Source organism: Poecile atricapillus, chromosome 6 (genome assembly GCF_030490865.1).
Source record: "Poecile atricapillus isolate bPoeAtr1 chromosome 6, bPoeAtr1.hap1, whole genome shotgun sequence".
NCBI classification, from domain to species: domain Eukaryota; kingdom Metazoa; phylum Chordata; class Aves; order Passeriformes; family Paridae; genus Poecile; species Poecile atricapillus.
The window spans coordinates 24,140,554-24,159,845 of NC_081254.1; the positions used below are offsets into that span (position 1 = coordinate 24,140,554).

At 46.1% G+C, this 19,292-nt stretch overlaps 1 protein-coding gene across 4 annotated transcripts in view; it reads left to right on the plus strand.

Annotated features, from left to right (window-relative positions):
- Positions 1–16,084, plus strand: part of ENTPD1 (ectonucleoside triphosphate diphosphohydrolase 1) — a 29,705-nt gene extending 13,621 nt beyond the window's left edge. For 3 of the 4 annotated variants that reach the window (XM_058840928.1, XM_058840930.1, XM_058840929.1), the window contains 9 exons: positions 7,998–8,131; positions 8,494–8,611; positions 9,825–9,975; positions 10,795–10,954; positions 11,582–11,818; positions 12,348–12,608; positions 13,580–13,699; positions 13,880–14,017; positions 14,161–16,084. In XM_058840928.1, the coding sequence (XP_058696911.1) occupies positions 7,998–8,131; positions 8,494–8,611; positions 9,825–9,975; positions 10,795–10,954; positions 11,582–11,818; positions 12,348–12,608; positions 13,580–13,699; positions 13,880–14,017; positions 14,161–14,367 (1,526 nt within the window). In that variant the 3' untranslated portion in view covers positions 14,368–16,084. Of the gene's footprint in view, positions 1–3,857; positions 4,014–7,997; positions 8,132–8,493; positions 8,612–9,824; positions 9,976–10,794; positions 10,955–11,581; positions 11,819–12,347; positions 12,609–13,579; positions 13,700–13,879; positions 14,018–14,160 lie in introns of those variants that run through there. The other variant, XM_058840927.1, reaches the window with a different exon arrangement.
- Positions 16,085–19,292: the final 3,208 nt, after the last annotated feature.

Consider the following 19,292-nt stretch of genomic DNA (forward strand, 5'->3'; position numbering starts at 1 on the left):
AGGCAGGAAAGTTGTCAGTGGAGAGGGCACACAGAAACACTGGTGACTGCTGGGGTTGTGTTTTGACACCACTGGGAGTGGGTGCAGAGTGAGCTGTGGGTGCGTTTGGATCTCTTTCCTCTTCCGTCGTTCCCCATCAGAACCTCCCGTGGGGCCTTGCAGCATTAACAAAGCTCAGGACCTTTTGTTCTCCAGGAAGTTTCTGAACTTTCTGGCCCAACGTGGGTGTTGAAGGGGGGAGTGGTTGTTCTGGAGGCTGTTTCCTCTCTTTTTTTCATGAAAACCTGTACATCCCCCTCATGTGTGGGTGGTTGATGGGACACAGGAAAGGGTGGGCCGTGCTGGGCTGGTGATGTGACTCACACATCACCCATCTTCCAGTGTAAGCAGTGGTCCTGCTGTCCTCAGGAGCAACAATAATTAAATAGTTGTACATAACAGCTGCCTGGGGCTGAACTGGGAGCAAGAGACCAAAGCAGCTGAAGGTTAGTGCCCGTCACCAGCCAGGATGCTGGAGACAGAGGAGGGCATGGCTCTCTATACAGAAACAAGAAAAGCTGATGAGATGCTGGATTTCAGTGAAAGCCAAGGCAGTTTCTCAGAACTGAAGGTGACCAGCTCACAATTTGCAATGCATTACTTCCAGCTCAAGAGAAATGTATTGTTGACCCCAGTCTCAAGAGAAAAAGAGGAATTTCTATGAGAGTTTTGAATTATTATAAAAGTAAGGCACACTTATTATATGTCAACAATGTCTAGTAGCTCTTAAAAGTAATATCACAAAATAAAAAATACTTGAGCTGAATCAGCAGAGTATTTCAAATGTGGAAATAGGAATGTTAATAAGAAGCAGCCCATTCTCTTCTTATTTCATTCCACAAAAGCCATAATCCAACTGTTGAAATTTATGTTAATTTGAAAATAATAAAGTCTTTTAAAGATGCATATTCAGAAGCAAAAAGTAAGATAAAACTAGTGCAAATTTAAAGTTGGAAAATGTAAAAGATGGTCAAAAGAAGCATAAGGAAAAAGTCATGGCCCGAGAATTAAGAAGAAAAAGAATGTAAGGATCTTGAGCACAGGTGGAAGCCTGGCAGCACTGTTGGGCCATTGCAAATCTGTGTATTCAAACTATCAATAATGACAAAGCTGAAAGGTGTCTGTGCTTGATGCATCATTTTTTACTCCCAAAGAAGGCAAACAAATGCCTTCACATGTGATAGTCAAGCATATTCAAGCAATAATTTAGCTGGTAAGCCAGGAAGGCGGGGAAGTCCCCTTGAGCTCACTGGATATTTTCTAATGAAACTTCAAGCTTTGTGGCTAATGGCAATAAATCTTCTCCAGTTAAAATATAGCTTTGATGGCTAGTAGCAAATTGATACCAGAGGTTTCCTGACAGGAAACTGATGTAACTGCTAACAGTTTTCTGATTAGAAAAACCTCTTTGATGTGAGAATCATAAAGAGATGAGTATGAGTAGGATACAGGCTTAGAAGTCCAGTAAACAGCATGTAAATGTGAAAAATAACTATCTAAAGGTCATTGCGACAGCAGCATCCTGCCACTTAATGGTTGTATTTAAGAATACCAAGTATCTGGGTCTGACTGCTGCAATGCAAGTCAGAAAAACATCTTCCTGCAGAGAGATGATTTAATGAGCAGGCATTGGGATGAGTTGGTGGGGCCGGTGTGTAACACCAGGGAGGTGGGCTGTGAGGGTGGGAGGGGGAGTGAGTGCCTTGCAGAAAGCCAGGGAGGCTGAGCACCATCCCCAGCTCTCGCCCGTGCAAAGTCTCTGACAGGGGAACCTGCTTGGTGCACGGGTGAGTGAGGCACTTGTTGGTGTGGCAGCCTGGGCCACTGGGGCTCATGGCCAGAAGCCCTGGACATCACCTCTCCAGCAGTAACTCTGCACTGCAGGGCCACGGGGCACCCTGGGCACAAAGCCCCCCCTGTGCTGCAGGCAGCTGTGCAGGGGAGGGAGGGCCAGCCTGCTCCTTTGTGTCCATCTCCTGCTACCATTGCTCAGCTTTTGCTGACCCCAGCACCCAGCAGCTCTCCAGGGTTTCCAGGTGATTTTCTCTTTTCCAGGAAAAGAGGGCTTGTTCAATGTGTCTGGTGCAATTTCCCAGGGCTGTATTCCAGCCACAACACTAAAAGCAGCAGAAGGATGAGGTGCTCCCACACCAGGCAGCGCTGCACACATGGAGAGCATACAGCAGGGTGGCTGAATGCCATCTGAACAGACCTGGAGCTTTGCTGGGCAAAGCAGAGAGCACCTTTGTACAGCTGCACCTGTATCCCACAGGGAGAGCACATGGACTGCATTGGCTTCACTGGCAGCTTGGGAGTGCTTTGTCCCCTTTCTGCTGACTCCCCTCCTTCTGAACCAAGGAAACAGAACTGGGAGAAAATCCAGGAGCCACCCTCATCCTGAGGAGGGACTGGCTACACCAGTGCTGGCACATAGAAATGTCATTTGTCTGAAGACAACTAATGAGCCTTCTTTATTCTTCTTTTTTGCAAACTTAACAATTCAGTTCCCTCAGTCTTTCCTCATAGGTCAAGTTTTTAGGCTTGTGATCTTCCTTATTCTCTTCTGGAGTTTCTCCAAGTGGTCTACATCTTTCCTGAAAGGCAGTGTCCAAAATTGGTCATAGAACCTCACAGGAGGATTTACCAGCTTTAGATGGAGGGAAAGATTAGTATAAACTGCTATAGCTGTTTTCTCTGGAAAAGCTACTTAACAGATTGCTCACCACCCTGTCTTTGGGTGATGGCTCTTACCTATATGTCATATTTGCTTTTGTCCTTAAGTAAGTTAGATGTTTTCACCAGGCTCTCACCTATTTGTCAAATTTATTTTCAATTCCAGTCCTACATGTCAGTGTGCTTTACTCCCAGCTTGGTGTTTTCTCAGATACAGGCACACTCTTTATCTTCCAGCTCACTGATGCACAGCTATGTGTGCATGTGGGACATTTCAAGCTGCCAAGCTGTATAGCCTAAATTCATAAGAGTCTGTGGGGTTTGAGACATGTAGGGATGCATGATTTCAGTATCAAGTATCTCTGAGAGACAGCATCCAAAAAACCCATTTTACTGTTTGGATTATCAGTTTCACTGACACTTCAATGTTTGTACTTCAGCACTTACAAGTATTTCATCTCGAAAAATATAACCCAGTAAATGTGTATTTATTATTCTATGTAGCACTACAAGGAGGGGCAGAGATCACAGCTGTATTTAGGCTACAGTCTTTGCCATATGAATAATAAAAATTTGGAGCAAAGTCTTCCACACTGTCCAATATAACTGTTGTAAAAGTGATGTAAAATCCTGATCTGGAGCTTGAATTCTGATTTCAATATGCTGAACATCTTGTCCTGATATTTTGAAATAAAGCCCCTTAAACCAAAGCCATTGACTTACCATATATGTGCTTGTATGTAAATTCTAAGACAAACCTGAGCTTCTTGACAGCCTAAGACTTTTCCAATATGTTGGCCTGAAGCAGGTGGTTTACATTACTTTACAGCAAAGTCTTCCTAGGTGACTTGGATACGAGCACGGTGAAATGAAAAGGGCAGATGAAGAATGAGCTAGAAGTCAGTTTGGGACAGGGAAAATTTCATAAAAGGGTTGATAAATGAAGCAGTGTAGTTCTTCTAAGTGTTTATGCACTCAGATTTTTGGTTGTGGTGAGTCTGAAGACAGGAGTGCCTTTTGGGTAATGTGCATCAAACCCTGAACCCCACAAGTTCAGCAGCCTCACAGAGCAATGAGTGAGGTAATTTCAGGCAATTCAGCCTGAAAAACTTCATGACTACTGAAATCTCATTTTCACTCACCAGGAGGATGATGTGTGTGTCTCCTCTCCATGTTGAACAGCAACACTGACTGCTCCCATGCCCTTTCCCTACCATCACTGCCAGCAGAACTCCACAGACACAAACTCCTGCAGTTAGAAAATGTGCACAGACTGCATTGCCAGAGCCCCTCTCTCCTGGGTGAGTTTGTGTGAGAGGTTCTGGGTTGACTTAGCACAGCCTGTGATGGTGGATGACCATGTTTCTGAGGTAGTGCAGGTGCCCACCTCACTTAATTTAGGCTGGGACTGTATTATCTGTGGAATGGGTTCAGTGCTGTGCAAGGCCAGTCTCCCTGCAGCTCTGGTCAGAATGCTCAAGAAAAATACAAGCAATTCTTTATGAAGAGAAGTGATGCTGGTCTCTTCTGGTAGGCAGAAAAGGCTTGGAAAGGCAAAAATCCAGAAAGAAAAGATTCTTACAAATTGACTAAGAGAATAAATTCCTACAGGACTGAGAGTTGCAGAAGTTGTGAGCTAGAAGTGGAAGACAGGCAGAGGGAATAGACTGACAATAAATAAATTAAGGTTGAAATTGGTAATGTTTCTAAGCGTACAGAAGAGTGCTGAGAGGATAAAGGTGGTGGTGGGAACTGTCTCTATCATTGTGGCACTTGTGCAGTGGAAGAGTGATGGCCTCACAGCTCTTGTGATCCCTTCTGTAACAGACTGAGTGTGACCACCCCAATGAAAGATCTAACAACAGCTTTATCTGTTGTGCTAAGTCAAAGCTTTAAAAAAACATTTGTATTTATTAGAGATGATGGGTCATAGTGAGATTGTCTGAACCAAGCATGACTTTGGTCTATGCACAGCATCTTTTCTGCTTGACATTCCTAACATCATTCCTTAAACAAGCCTTAGTCTCTGCATGTCTAGAAGCAGCTGGTTGCTTCTAGACATGTGAGAAGGGGGTTGAGGGTGGGCAGCCTTTGCTGTGAGTGACATCTCCTGGCATGCAGAGGTGACAGTGACCTGGTGTACTGTTGGCTGGAGGGGCCATTTCCTATTTGTTTTGAGCTCTGGAAGACACGAGTCAAATCTGCTTCCTTGCCTTCACACAGAGCTGCCTCCCACGCTGGTGTGGTCCTTCCTGGTTATTCACTAGGAGCAACAGGGTTTCCACAGCAGAATTGCTGCTATCTGGAGTAACTGACAACATCCTCCCAGTTCTCTGTCTTGGAGACAGAAGGGATGTTAGATCTGTTTATGTTTTGGGTCATCACTGGATGGAACCAGTGGTAGCCCCTACAAAAAAGCAAAAAAAGAGACCAAAATTGGAAACAGACAGAGATGCCTGAGCAGCTGGGCTGCGCTCCAGCATCTGGAGAGTGCTCAATGCCCGCACAGCTGGGCAGGGCTCCAGCATCAAGCGGCTCTGAGCTCTGAGAGGAGAAAAGCAGCATCATTTCTATGCCTACTTATGGCCCTATGGGATGTTTTAGTCACTGCACACAGTGGGCAGTGTGAGAAAAAGAGTAGAGAGCTGTCTCTGCTTGGGTTCTGACTGGGCACAGGGACAGAAGATTGTGTCTGCTTAATCTTTAGCTGGGGAAAACCACTAGTGGAAGGAAAACCCTGGGGCCTGGCAATCAGTCAAGTACTGCTCCACTTGGTGGACACTGGGGAGTGTTTGCATGACATCCAGCAGTGTGAATGTGAAATTCAAAGGAGCTGGAGGAAGCTGGAATAACCTAATTCTTTAGCCCTTTCAGAACCTGCAATTATACCTAGAGCTGATGGAGGCAACCAAGTGCACAGAAAAGGGATCTTACTGAAATACCTCACCTTTCTGAACAAACAGCAAGTGAATTTTAACTGCATTGAATTATTTAGATAGATTTGTAGTGTTGCTTTTTGGTTTGGTTTTTGTTTGGATTTTTTAAAATAAGTTTGTCTATTTTAAGTCTGTCAAGTATTCAAGTCTGTACATTTTGAGTGCTCTTTGGAAAGTTATTACTTTGTTACAGTAAATTCTGGATTATGCTTATCACCTTGTACCTTTTCTTTTATGAAACATTTCAATAAAATGCTCCTTGGTGGCACTGGAGTTCAGAGAGATGGATGGTCTGGATTCTACTGAACTAAAATTCAGGCAAAAGCCATATTCAGGGTTAAGAATATAGTGTTCCTTGGCAAAAAAATCAGGCTACAGGTAGGATGCAGACAATTATCATTATGCCTCTGCCTTCAGACAAGGGATTTCTAGCTCATAGTTGGGGTGGTCCATCACAGTGAGAACAATGTTCCTGCTCTGTTGCCAATGCTGGCACTTTCAGAGAGTGGCTCTTGAAAAGATACAGCAGACTGACATTATCCATCACAACAGGAAATCTAAAAATCTTACAACTTGTGCAAAGTCACACATCTTTTATTCCTATGACAACAAATACACAATAAATTTGTTCATGGTTGCTTCTGGGCAAGATCTCAGAGTAAGGGTGGCAATAATTATGTGGATGTGCTGAGCAACATTCAGTTTTCAGGATGCTAACTTCATACCTATACTGTGCAGCTAATTTTACATTAAAACATCTGCTTTAATTCATTCTTCTAGGGTTAAAATAATTTTTGTACAACAGACATGCTCAGTGCTATCATAACCTGAGCCAACTACTCTCCCCAGTAAGAAGGAAGGTCTCCCAGCCATCATGCTCTGCTGTTTCTAATCACTTCAAGCCCTGAGTTCTGGGTGTTTTTGAATAGAGTTGGATAAAATACATTCTTACTTCCTACAGTCTGGTATGTGCACTAGACTATTTTTTTAAGCTGCATTCTTGGAGATATTGGCAAGCATTCTGAGCCTCTAACAGGCACTCACAAAGTGCGAGCGTTACAAGCTTCCAAGTTTCACAGTTAACCTCGGCAGATTTACACACGAGAGGGAACACAGAGCTCCAGGTCAGTGTTACATCCCCAATGGGCCTGTCTGCAGCATCTCCAAAGCGAGCTCTCCTGCCACTTTTAGGTTCCATTTTCTCTAAGAAGGTAAGAAGCTGTTATTTGCCTATAGCTGGAGATTTCCAGAGGTATTTTGCTTCTTCTCACTTGGGTAACTTCTGAGAATAACTTGAGGATTTAGGGTCATTTATAAGGTGAGATAAGACTATATAGTTCTGGAACCTGGGACCACCACTCATATAAAACCAGGGCAGTTAGAAGATGACCCTGATCAGAACTTGAATGCTTTTCATATTTGCATGTATGATATGAAGTGCCAGGATGGATTTGGAGCATTGATCTGGGTCTGGAGGTCTGGAGACAGACAACACAAGTTCTGGCATGCAGATGCAGAGCAGGTTCAGTCACCCTCTCCGAGCATGACAATAGTTGATGTGATTGCCTGCACCGAGGTATTGCCATCCTGAATGACCTGTCATGTACTTCTAAACATCTCCTGGAGTATTTGTGCATAAGGAGAAGAAAAACTATTTCCCATGTGTGTCAGATGATCAGTGGTTTTGACTATGGAGCACCACTGTTGGTGGAAATTAATTTCATGTCATAGTGGGAGCACATATGACCCCTGGAGCTATTTGTTTAAGTGTTGAATTTACAGCAAAGTTATAAATCTGGAAAATACACTGACACCCTTTCTAGAGCTTTGTGTAGTAAGATGGTATTTTATTAAACAGTTGCAAAACTGGCCAAGTCTAAGTTTTGAAATGAGGTTTTGACTGTGGTATACATGAAAGATTATCCAAAGCAGAAAAATGTGAAAGACAGCATCATGCTAGCCACTAACGAGTCCAAGGTATATGTATATTGGTTCTGAAAACTCAAATGACATATTGGTTGTGAATGATTTTCACCAGCCATAACTAGCCTTTTTTACAGAATTATATTGCTAACCATATATATTAAACCACAAAAATCTTAATTTGTTAGACAGGTTATCCCAAATATACCTGTAACATTTAAGGACTTAGAGTGGTGCAAGTTCTGCAAAGCACATGATTTATAACCATACTGTGACAATTCTGCAAATACAGGCCATTCATAAGCTGGTGGGCAAAGGCAGAAACTTCACAGGGAAAAGGAACTACAAGAACATGCCAAAAAATGTGCCTTTGGGGTGTGAGGAAAGATGGGCTACTGGGATACTGACATCCTTTTTCTGCTCTAGTCACAGGTACCAAACCAAAGATGTCCTCAACAAGAACGATTCTACTCATCCTGGGATTCCTCTCTACTTTGGCTGTAATTGCTTTAATTGCTGTAGCAGTCACCCAAAACCAGCCACTGCCGAAGAATATTAAGGTATTACCAGCCGGTACCCTTAGGGGAAAACAAGCTGGGGGGTCAGGTGTCCATTGTGCTCACAGACACGTCACTGCCCTTGCTGGCTCTAGCTAACCTCTTTTTCTGGCTCCATGCACCTCAACATCTTGTTTTACATCTTTGTGGTAAAACCAGTTACAGCTTCACAAGGAATTATGTCCTAAATAACCAGTCCCAACTTCGGGGTTTCTCTGCTCCTGTTTCCTTTGACGGGAGTTTTGCGCAGAAGCTTTGCTGGCAGGAGCAATGACAGCCACTGCCACAGCTGCCAGGCTGTGTGTGCCTGGTCCCCGTGTCTGGCTCGGTGTCTCAGGTGTGATATGGGCTCTGTTTTGCCACAGTATGGGATCGTGCTGGATGCGGGATCGTCCCACACCAACCTCTACGTGTACGAGTGGCCAGCAGAGAAGGAGAATGACACTGGGGTGGTGAAGCAGGTGGAAGTGTGTAAAGTTGAAGGTAAGAGGAGAAAAAGGAGCTGGGGAAGGGACGTGGGATGAAGAAGAGATAATGTAATAAAAGGGTGAGGGAGGAGAAATCTAGAGGAAGAGGCCAGAAGTAGAAACAGTGTTACATCTGTGAGATAATGTATATCTCACTGCTTCCCGGGGGAGCTGTATGTGCCTGACCTTCCTGGGGAGGAAAACAGATCCAGTCCTCCGTTTGTTTCCAGGATGCTTGGAATAAATTGCTTTTTGGAAAGAACTGCACTAAAAGAATCTACTTATATAAAATGTCTGCATGCACTCTTGCTGAAGTGCTGATGAACACAATGAGAAGGGAGAGCACGGTTTGATCTTTTTCAAGGTTTCTGTGCAAGCTGCGCACAGGGCTTGTGACTCAAGGTTGCTCAGCTAATGCGTGTCATGGCACTTTTTACATTCTATTTAATTGCTGTCTAGATACTGTATGGTTTAGGAAGGCATGAATGAAGCCCAGGGGTGCACACAACAAGGAACAGCACAGACCATCATGGATCACTGCGTTCTGAGGCGTTGTCAGACCTGCCTGGGGTCTTTTCAGGCCTCTGCAGTGCAGGGGAGAGCCCTACTGTTATCAAGCTGCCGTGATAGCTGTGCAGTGCTGCAGCATCCCATGTCACGAGCAGCACACTGAGCACACAGCAAGCTGGAGCAAATGGGGCTTCCCTGCTGCCATGCAGACACTGGTCCTGGGGCAGTCCAGAGAGCCAGGGGACATGGCAGAGAGGGACAATGATTTTTTCCTTGGCTTAGCATAAGACAAAATAGCTGCAAAACAGCCAGTGTTGCAGTGTGAGTATAAAGTACACAAACAAATGACAGCATCTGCCCTGGAGGAGCCAGCAGAGAAGGGTCAGGGATATTCAGGCACAGATCCAGGGTACACCCAGGCAGACTCAGAGAAGAGACTACAGATGTTCAGGGCATGCTAAAGAAATGGCTTGTCTCAGCCCTCACTGCTAGTTCATAGTCTGCTTTGCAGAGAAAGGGTGGCAGATGCTGGGCACTGTGACCACCCACTATGTGCATTGGGTTTCGTTGGTGCTGCAGGATTCCTAGAGCTGCTCAGGAATGGTGTGGTTGGACCTGATTCTGCTGCCTGTGATATGGTTTAACACACCTGCTGCTCATGACAGCATTCTGGGGCTACGTTTGGAGTCTGAACAATGAAGTGCCTTTACTTCTTGCAGGCCCTGGGATCTCAGGTTACTCCCATGCCACAGAGAAGGCAGGTCCCTCTCTGGCACAGTGCCTACAACAAGCAAAAGAGGTGATTCCCTCAGCACAGCACAAAGAGACACCCGTCTACCTCGGAGCAACTGCTGGCATGCGGCTTCTCAGGTACCGCAGAGCTCGTCCCCTTCTCCTGCAGAACTGCACCTGGGATGGCCATGGCTGTGCACTGGGGGCCTCTGGAGAGCAGCCCTTGGACATGCTGCCAGCTCACACTGTGCCCAGATACCCTCCCCTGCTGCTGACCTCTCTGGGCCCTGAGTCCCCTGGACTTTTCCAATGCTTCCCTGCTCGCTCCAGCCTTCCATCATCACATGCAGCACTGAGACACCAGGAGATCAGCAGTGCCCAGGCTGATGCCTAGACTTCCCCACAATTAAGGGATGCTCAAACATCCCCACAGTCTGGTATTAGGCCTAATCCTGGATTTTTGAGCCCAAACATGCTTCAATTCCCCACCGAGGGCCATTAGAGGCTAATCCTCATCCTCCTTTCATCAGAATTTGTGATTTTCATGAGAGTGACCCAGACCTCTCCTGGCTAGCACAGGGAACTGATCTTAGGTATATAATGCGTAGGAAATCTTCCTGGGAATATCTTCTGGATTTCTTCTCTAATGGTGACAGCAAAGAGTGAGAGGAGTCTCCACAGTGCTATCAGGACACATGCTACAGAACAAGAGCTCTGGTCTCTGCCCCAAGTAGTTACCGCTCTCAGCTGCAGGGTCTGTAAGTGTCAGAGCTGGTGGCAGCTGTGCTGTCAAGGTGTGACAGAGAGGACCATGGCCAACTAGACCTGGATGGCCCCTATGAATGACTGGTCTCTCATCCTTGACATTTGGTGGGGAGTTGCAGCCTGCCCACTCAGAATAAAGTACATAGAGACCTGTCAGCCAGAGTTACTCCATCCTTTCTCCCATTCATCCAGGTTGCAGAATGAAAGTGCAGCTGACAAAGTCTTGTCCTCGGTAGGAAGCACACTACGCTCAGCTCCCTTCAACTTCCAGGGTGCCAGAATCATCACCGGTCAGGAGGAAGGAGCCTATGGATGGATCACCATTAACTACCTTCTGGGCAATTTCAAGCAGGTAGTATATCCATAGCAAGTACATTTGAACCATTGGTTTGCAGCCCTTTGTAAGTCCTGCCTTGCAAAAGGTGTCACAGGGACTCTCTTCCCTTGTAATCCATTTCCCAGGGATCAGGAAGCTGCACATCTTGCCTCAGCAGTAGCTGTGAGTACATCCTGGTACTTAGTGCTACCAGGACACAGCACTATAGTCAGGCTGCAAGCACTGAAATAAAACACCAGCATCTTCAATAATTTTGCTTGGGTACAGTATCCTTCTCACTTTCCAATGTAAAATATTTCTGTTTCTGAGAAGTTTGACTATGGTTCTTTCCTGTTGAGTTTATAAATCTTCTGAGAGCTGAAACAGTAATCAGACTGTTTTTTCTCATAACAGTAGTATTAGATTTCATATTCTTTGCCCTTCTGCAAACACTTGGGCATGATCCATCTTCTGTATTTACAAGCTTGCATTTTTCTTATGTCTTATTCCAGCTCTCATGTCCTCTCCAGGATTTCCCATGTTTCCTGTGTTCTGTGCTTCTGCTTCTTTCCTCGCAGTTCTTTCTCTTTTTCATTTCTCCAAAATAAATCTTCTCCATGCCCAATATATCTGGTTTACTTTAATTTTTTTTTTTTTTCCAAGTCTGGCTGGAAAAAGCTTCTACACTCCCTGAAATCCTTAAGTGAGACATCAGGAGCACTAGACCTTGGAGGAGCCTCCACACAGATTACCTTTGTATCAAAGGACCTCTCTTCTGAGTCCCCAGAGAACCAGCTCTACTTCCGTCTCTATGGCAAGGATTACCAAGTGTACACACACAGCTTTCTCTGCTATGGGAAGGACCAGGCCCTGCAACAGAAACTGGCCATGGATCTACAGGCAAGTACATCTACACCTGTAATTGAACAATCCTGGACCCTGCCAGCTTTGGGATACTGGTGCTGTAAAAGTTGTTGTGTCCCAGCTCACCTCTTAGTCTGGATTAGGGAAATGTCAGTGTTCTCCAGACAGGCTGGGCATGAGTGCCCAGAGAGGTGACAGTCCATACTTTCAAAAGTACTACTGATTTGAGTTGACTCAGTTCTTGGACATGGGATAGCAAGAGAACTGCATTTAACTGAAGTACTCAGGAGAGGTGGCATTTTACCATCTCTGAGAAACCCAAATCAACAGCACAGCTTCACAAACTGTGACTTAAAATAATTTTCCAAGTTCCTTACAAGGAGGCTGTGGCAGTACCCACATCTCCCCCTGCACAGCCAGTGCCTTGAGCCATCCTTATCCCTTTGACCTGGTGTGTGCACCTGGATGAGATGTACTCTGACCAGTGCCATCCTTCCTTGTGGTTGTTTCCCAGGGTGTTATTCTAGAGTAAAGTGTAACAGCTTGGATTGATTTTTACTTTCAGACCGTGGAGAACAGCAGTCTCCCCGACCCATGCTTTCACAAGGGTTATGAGAGGACTATAAATATTAGTGACTTCTTCAAAAACCCTTGCACATCAGACAAGAAAAAGCAGTTACCTTTCAGCCAGCTGTACATAAAGGGAGAGGGGGACTATCAAAAGTGCCGAGAAAACATCCAGAAACTCTTCAACAAAAGCAATTGTCCTTATTCCAGTTGCTCCTTCAATGGGATATACCTACCTCCATTACAAGGGGATTTTGGGGTGAGTCTTCACTCATTCTTCAACTCTCTGTAATCCAGAATGTCAGAAGAGCAGAAATTCAGAGTAATGCTAGAGTGTGTTCTTTATGACTGAGGCAGGAAATCATTCACAAGATGGCTTTTTGGACATGTAACTACAAAAGTAGTGCTGCACTTGCTGTGAGGACAGTACTGGCCTACCAGTACTGCACTGTTCCCATTTTAACCCATCTCCTTGGGGTGCTCTGTTTACTCACTTTTAAGCTGTCTTTCCTGATGTCCAGCACCAGAGGCAGGAGAGCCTGCTGCAGGCAGGAACACTGCTCCTGCAAACCTTGTCTCCTGAGGTCAGTGGTGGTACCAGATCTGAAACTCACCCAGCAGTGTCTGAGTGCTACTGAAACCAGTCAGCTCACCTATCTGCTTCCCTGACACGATGAGGAGACAGTGCACGCTCTGAACACACATGATGTGTGACACCATGCTGACCATCAGTCCCAGAGCTGCAAGAGCTGCTCAGTGATTGTGAGGCTTTCCAGGGAACTGCTAATACAATCTTGTCCTGTTCCTAACCTGCCTCCTACCTACCAGCTACTGACCATGGTCAGAAATGGGGTGTCTGGACCTCGGATTATATGATGGGGCTCTGTACAATCCTTTCAGACAGTCACCTCTGCTCTTTGTGGTGATGTTGGTTGCACACTCAGCTCACTCAGCTGCCAAAACAGGATCATGGTTGTGATGGCAATCAGTGTTCACTGTGTGCCACTGGCACACCTAAAGGAGAGAGCTCACAGAAGTTCTTCAGGATATAATTCCTACCTCCATCTCTCAGCAGCTCTGAGCCATATGTCTCAGAATGACATCACTCCTGAAAACATTCCTGCCCTTGTGTGATGTTGCTTCTTATATTTCTCTATGTATAAATAAACTCTTTTTTTGTGTGTGTGTTATTTGTGACCTAGTCAGATTAAAAGAATCTTTCTCCTTCAGGCTTTTTCTGCTTTCTATTTTGTGATGAACTTTTTGAACCTGACCAGTGAACCAAACCCCCTTGCCCTGAACAAAGTGACCAGCACCATTGAGAGCTTCTGTGCCCGGCCTTGGCAAGAGGTAAGCTGCACTTGTTGCACTAGACTGGGGCTGCTGATACTTTTCTGTAGGATAAATGGCTGGGTTAATTTCCAGAACAAGATGGGGAAGATCCCCTCAGCACCTGCAGTGGATGCTCAGGCACAAGCTGGAGCAGTGGGAAGGTGCGTTTAACAGCCTGGTGATTGTCTCCTTCCCTAGGTGAAGACAGCATATCAGCACATCAAAGAAAAGTACCTGAGTGAATATTGCTTCTCTGGAGCCTACATCCTCTCTCTCCTGGAAAATGGCTATGAGTTCACTGAAAATAATTGGCAAATGATCCACTTCCTTGGAAAGGTGTGTTTCATGGTGGGCAGGGCTGTACCCCAGCAGTTCTCTGCACTCTCTGCTGCACAGCCTGGCCCTTATCCCCAGGAGTGCCACTGCTCAGGCAATGCCATGGGCAGCCTCCCAGCACTGATTCTGCTCTTCTGTTTCAGATTGGCAGCAGTGATGCAGGTTGGACCCTAGGCTACATGCTGAACCTGACCAACATGATCCCTGCAGAGGAGCCAGCCGGGCCCCCTCTTTCCCATGGCAGCTACGTGGGGCTGATGGTGCTGTGCTCCCTTGTGCTGGTGTCTGTGCTCCTGTTTGCCTGGCTTCTCTTCCACAAGCCCAAGTGCCTGCAGAAGGGGATTGTTTAGGAAGAACCTGAGGGGAGAGGACCCATGTCATCCTGGCTGCTCAGGGCTCAGGAGATCCCAGCAGAGCAGAGTCCCTCTCACTGAAGCTACTGACTGTACAACAAGGGCATTTATTTCTTCTGAATCACACTTGCACTGACAGATGTTGGGACATCAGGCTCGCCACCTTCTCTGCCAAGGACAGACAAGCTCGTGTCCCCTCCTTGAGTGGGTCGTACTCTCATTCAATGAAACTTTGCTGCTTGTTGGTTTCTGCCTTGTGCACAGCATTATAAAGAGAAAAGTGGCAGCAGTCTTTGGGAGCCAGTGCTCCTGCAAGGGTTATCTCAGGGTCACAATCCCACTGAGCTCTTGGGAGCTGTCACATACAGGGTGATCCTGCTCCTTCTCTGCTGAAGCTGTTCCCAAGAGCCCTTTCTGCACCAGCACACCTCTGCTCACCTCCCCGGCCCTGAGCTCTCACAGCCCTACAGCTGGCTACAGCTCTTGCACCTGGCTGGCCCCTGAAGGCGGGTCAGGCTCCCAAATGCTACTCTGGGAAAAGAAGGGATGAGGACGAAGAAACCGAGCGTGCTTGTGGTCATCAGCCCTTAGCTGGGTTCTGTTGGCTGTCAGCTCCTTTTGCAGGTGGCAAAATGCCTTTTTCCCACGTCTTCCTGATGTCATTGCTGGACCAAAGCTGGCTCGCTGTTGCACTGAGCCATTCTCACGTCCCTAAGGCACATCAAGCCACAAGTTCCCAGCCAGGCATTGCTGCTTGTTGTAGGAAGATCTTGCATTGTACTGGTTCCTTGGCCAGAAGTGATTATTTATGCCTGCAGGGACTCTGGTGTGACCAGTGTGCCCTCAGGTATAGACCCACTGAAGCAATCCAGGGTCACTGTGCTGATAACACAGCAACCTCCAGTTTAAGGAAAGTGTTTATCAGTTAATGTTCCTGTAGGCAGCTGGCATCAGTTAACCAGCATGAGTATGCACAGATTGAACCACTCTCCACCAGCAAAATTAATGAAATTTTGCCATTCCTTTCCTCATAGCACAGGCTTATCCTATGGCCACAAGACCAGGGCTTGTGAGTGCACATACTGCAGCCCATCTTCTAGCACACAACTAGAATGATGCCACTGATTGAGTTTATGAATCACTTTCTTCCATTTTTCCATCTCTTGGTCCAAAAAAAAAAGAGAGGTAAGTCAGAAATCAAATTTTGTAAAAACACTCAGAAACCACTGGTGCCTGTCTGCCTCCCACAAAATCTCAGAAATGTCTTCTCCAAATGACCTGTAAATGTGGAAGCAAAAAGAAAGCAGATATTGTAGAGAGAGAGGAAGGTACATCAAATGCACACCTGCTTCCCCGAGCAGACGTGTAGGCAGTGTGGAGGGGGTCAGGATGTGCAAGCCCAGTAATGCCTTCTCCTTCAGGCAAGCACAGACACAGAGCTCTTCCAGTCTGTCCCTCTGCATAGTCCAGGATGGAAAATGTCACCCAGTTATTTCTACTTCATGCCTGGAAGTAGAAGCCCTGATATATTGAAGGACCTAAATGTAAGGAAAAAAATCTACCCTGTTCTAAGATCTCTGGGCAGATCATTCTTCTTCTAAAAATCTGTCTTATTTTTGCTCTGAATTAGCTGGCTTCAGCTTCTGTTGGATCTTGTTCTGCCCACTTCCAAAAGACTGAGTAACTCTGTTATTAAAATCCCTTTTTAAGTTTGTTGGTGCTTGCAAGTTGTCATTATATCATATTAAATAGATTGGTTTTCAATCTGTAAAGTGGTCTCTGCTGACCTCACTTGCAGCTCTCCATTTCTTTTAAAAGTTTTACATCTTTCTGAAACTTAGACACCAAAGTTTTCAGCAGGTAGCAGAGTCACTAATAGTGTATATATCTGGTTTTGATCTATGCTCTATGTTCCCCATTCATATATCTCTGGTCCAGGTCTGTTCACTTAACAGAAAGTTTTTAGGCTTTTGAGTCCAGCTGGGCTATTGCAACTCAGTCTTTTTTCCCGGTCATTGCATTTCAGAACAGCCTCTGTCTCACATCCTACATCACTGTCTCTCAATATGAGCCATTTCTCCTTCTGTATGGCTCCACTGAAACACTTATTATTCAAAGAACATTGCCCCAAGCAGATTATCCAGCTCAATCTGCAAATGACCCTTCAGCAGCTGTTGAGTCCATTGACCAGTTTTTGTTTATCTGCAAACACATTGTGATGTCTGAATTCAGCTAGGGATGCAGTCTTCCCTCTGTTGTTTGCAGCAAAGATAGGCAGATGAGAGATGAACAGCAGATTTTGGCCATGGCTGGAAGGCACACAGGAGAAATGTGGGATCAGAGCTGCTTCTGCTGCCCAGACAGCCTCATTTGCAACACACCCCATCCCGTGCCACCTTCCTTGCATATGGAGCCTTTGTAGCAGAGCAGATGCCCTGGGGAAGCTCCTCAGGTGAGCTGGCACATCCCTTGAACAGCATGGAAACCTGCAGAGTGGCAATTCCTCTCCTGAGACCTCCCTGGGGATCTGGCAGCTGCTCAGTTGTGTCCATGATGAGAACTGGCAGATCCATTAGGACATGTCAGAAATAGATGCAAAAACCTCACGTGGAAGTCGGTGTGGAAGGAAAAGTTTGTGCCAGTCTGCTCTTCTTGTCCCTGCTAAGGATTTATGCCACAGGAAAATGTCCAATATCTGGGAGAAGAGCTTTTACAATGCTCTGTATCTGAATTGCAAGTCCCTTAATATTAATATTGTTAGCTCCTGATTCTGGAGCCAGGTGAGCAGCTGGCATCTTCACTTGCTCCTCCTGTCTTAATTATCTCACTTTTTGGTTTGAGTTTTGGGGTTTTTTAAAGCTTTAATTGTGACTCAAGTGCAACCTAAAGGGCCCAAACTAAAATAAATGCAAAATATGTTACAATATTTTTTAAACTTACTACTTTTAGACCCTATTCATAAATAAATCTCTCCAGGATAAGAACTTCTAAGGTGACAACATGCCAGTTGAGCAGCCTGAGGCTCCAGGAATTGAAGGCACCCTGTCAGGGTGAGACCATTGCATGTCTCTGCCTGGTAGTGAGCATTCACAGAATGGCTTATGATTGTTTTCTCTCCGTTTCTCCTGTTATTGCAGGACTTTTTTCATGAAGGCTACTCAAAATCCTTGGTCAAAGAGTTCAAGTTTATGAACATTCATTTCTTTGCTTCTGTGTTGCGTCTGATCCAGCTGTATTCAATTCAAATGTGTGTTCCAGTGACACCCAATATGTACCTGAAGACCATTAACGATAGTGGAGTTTCCAAATATGCCAGTAATAATGTATCATTTCTCTTGTTAATACAATTCATCTGCCTCACTGATAATTATCTGCGCCTTATTTCTAATTTGATAGCTTCTGGCTTTAATTTCCAGACACTTCCTGCTTTACTATTTGTCTTTTACTGGGTAAAGCATCTTCTAGCATCACACATTCTTGTCTATCACATATTTACTCACTATTCAGCTCTGCTGCGCTGCCAAGACTCCAGACCGTGGTCTCTCCTGAAGAGAGAGCTCTCCTGGGCTCCTAGAAAGCTCTGAGATGTGCTGCAGCAAGGTGGGATGAGTGTCTCTGGTTTGGGTTCAAAGGTTGATTGGTGCATTTTTGGGGAGGTTCCTTGCAAAGGGATTTGACAGGTGCAAGGGCAGCCTGGTCTCGCTGCGACTGATGACCTCTATGAGCTCTGCCATACTCAGCCAAGTGTCAAGTGTGGGGCAAAGCTGTCGAAACTTGCCAGAAGGGAGAGCCTGGGTACCTGCAGCACCCTCACCTCTTGCAGGAAAACTGCTCCCCACCACAGGCTCTAAGTACCTTTTACTCTCCCCCCTGATAAAGCTGCCTCTCCTCTGTGCACAGGCTACAGCTGATTTCTCCAGCCCTGCACAAAGCACAGCGGGGCCTCCACTTGGAAGAAAGCTCTCAGAGGTGGGGCCATCACCTCTGCACTGGAAGGCTGATTTGAAGTGCTGGCGCTGGCCAGGGCTTTCCAGTTTCTCCCAGAGCAGCTCTGGGCCGGATGCGTGCCCCTTCATTCTCCACCCCAATTCTTCCCATGCTCTGTGCCAGGCAGGATGTGCAGGCTCTGCAGGGCTGCCAGCTTTGTCACAGGCTCAACAGCCTGTTCAGGAGGGACTGGGGAGGGCACACTGAGGATAACAGTCCCTGCCACCCAGGCCATGTGTTTTCTTTCTGTGAAGAACCCAACCCTGAAGAAATGGATCTTTGTTTTGGTGCACACACAAGCCTCTGTATGCTTATCATAATAAAGACTTCTGATCTGATGCCAGAAAAGTTTTCACGCTCTTTTCCAGAAGATGGGGGTTTGCCAGTAGTGGAATGGAGCATCTGGCACTAAACATGGAAAAGTCCTGAGATGGGATTTCCTCTCTTGCCAGTTCCTCGATGCTCTCCTGGGTCAGCTCTGAAGTACCTGATGGATGGGTAGCATCCCCTCCCGGTGGAGAAAGGCACTGTGGTCTTTCCCAGGCTCTGGGCACCTCACACAGGTTGCCTCACTCCTGGGAAGGCTGCTCGTGCCCAAACCACATCTTTCTTTGCCTTAGCTTCAGCCCGACCTCCTCAAAGCAGTTTGTTCTCCCGAGCTCTGAACTGGACAGAAGCAGTCCTCCATTCTCATTTTCCCTCCCCCAGTCAGCCCCACTGGCATCGTGCTGACACTGCAGCCCACCTTCCCAGCCCCCTGAACAGGTGAAGGACAGTGGGACTGTGTCCCTTGCTCACAGGGCTGTGTGTCTCTGTGTGCAGCCACAGCCACAGCTCTGCCAAGGCAAACAAAGCTTGTCATACTTGTTATTTTTCTATCAGCGTGCACTCCCCACAGCTCGCTCATTCTTATGGCTATTAGCTTGAACTTTCCT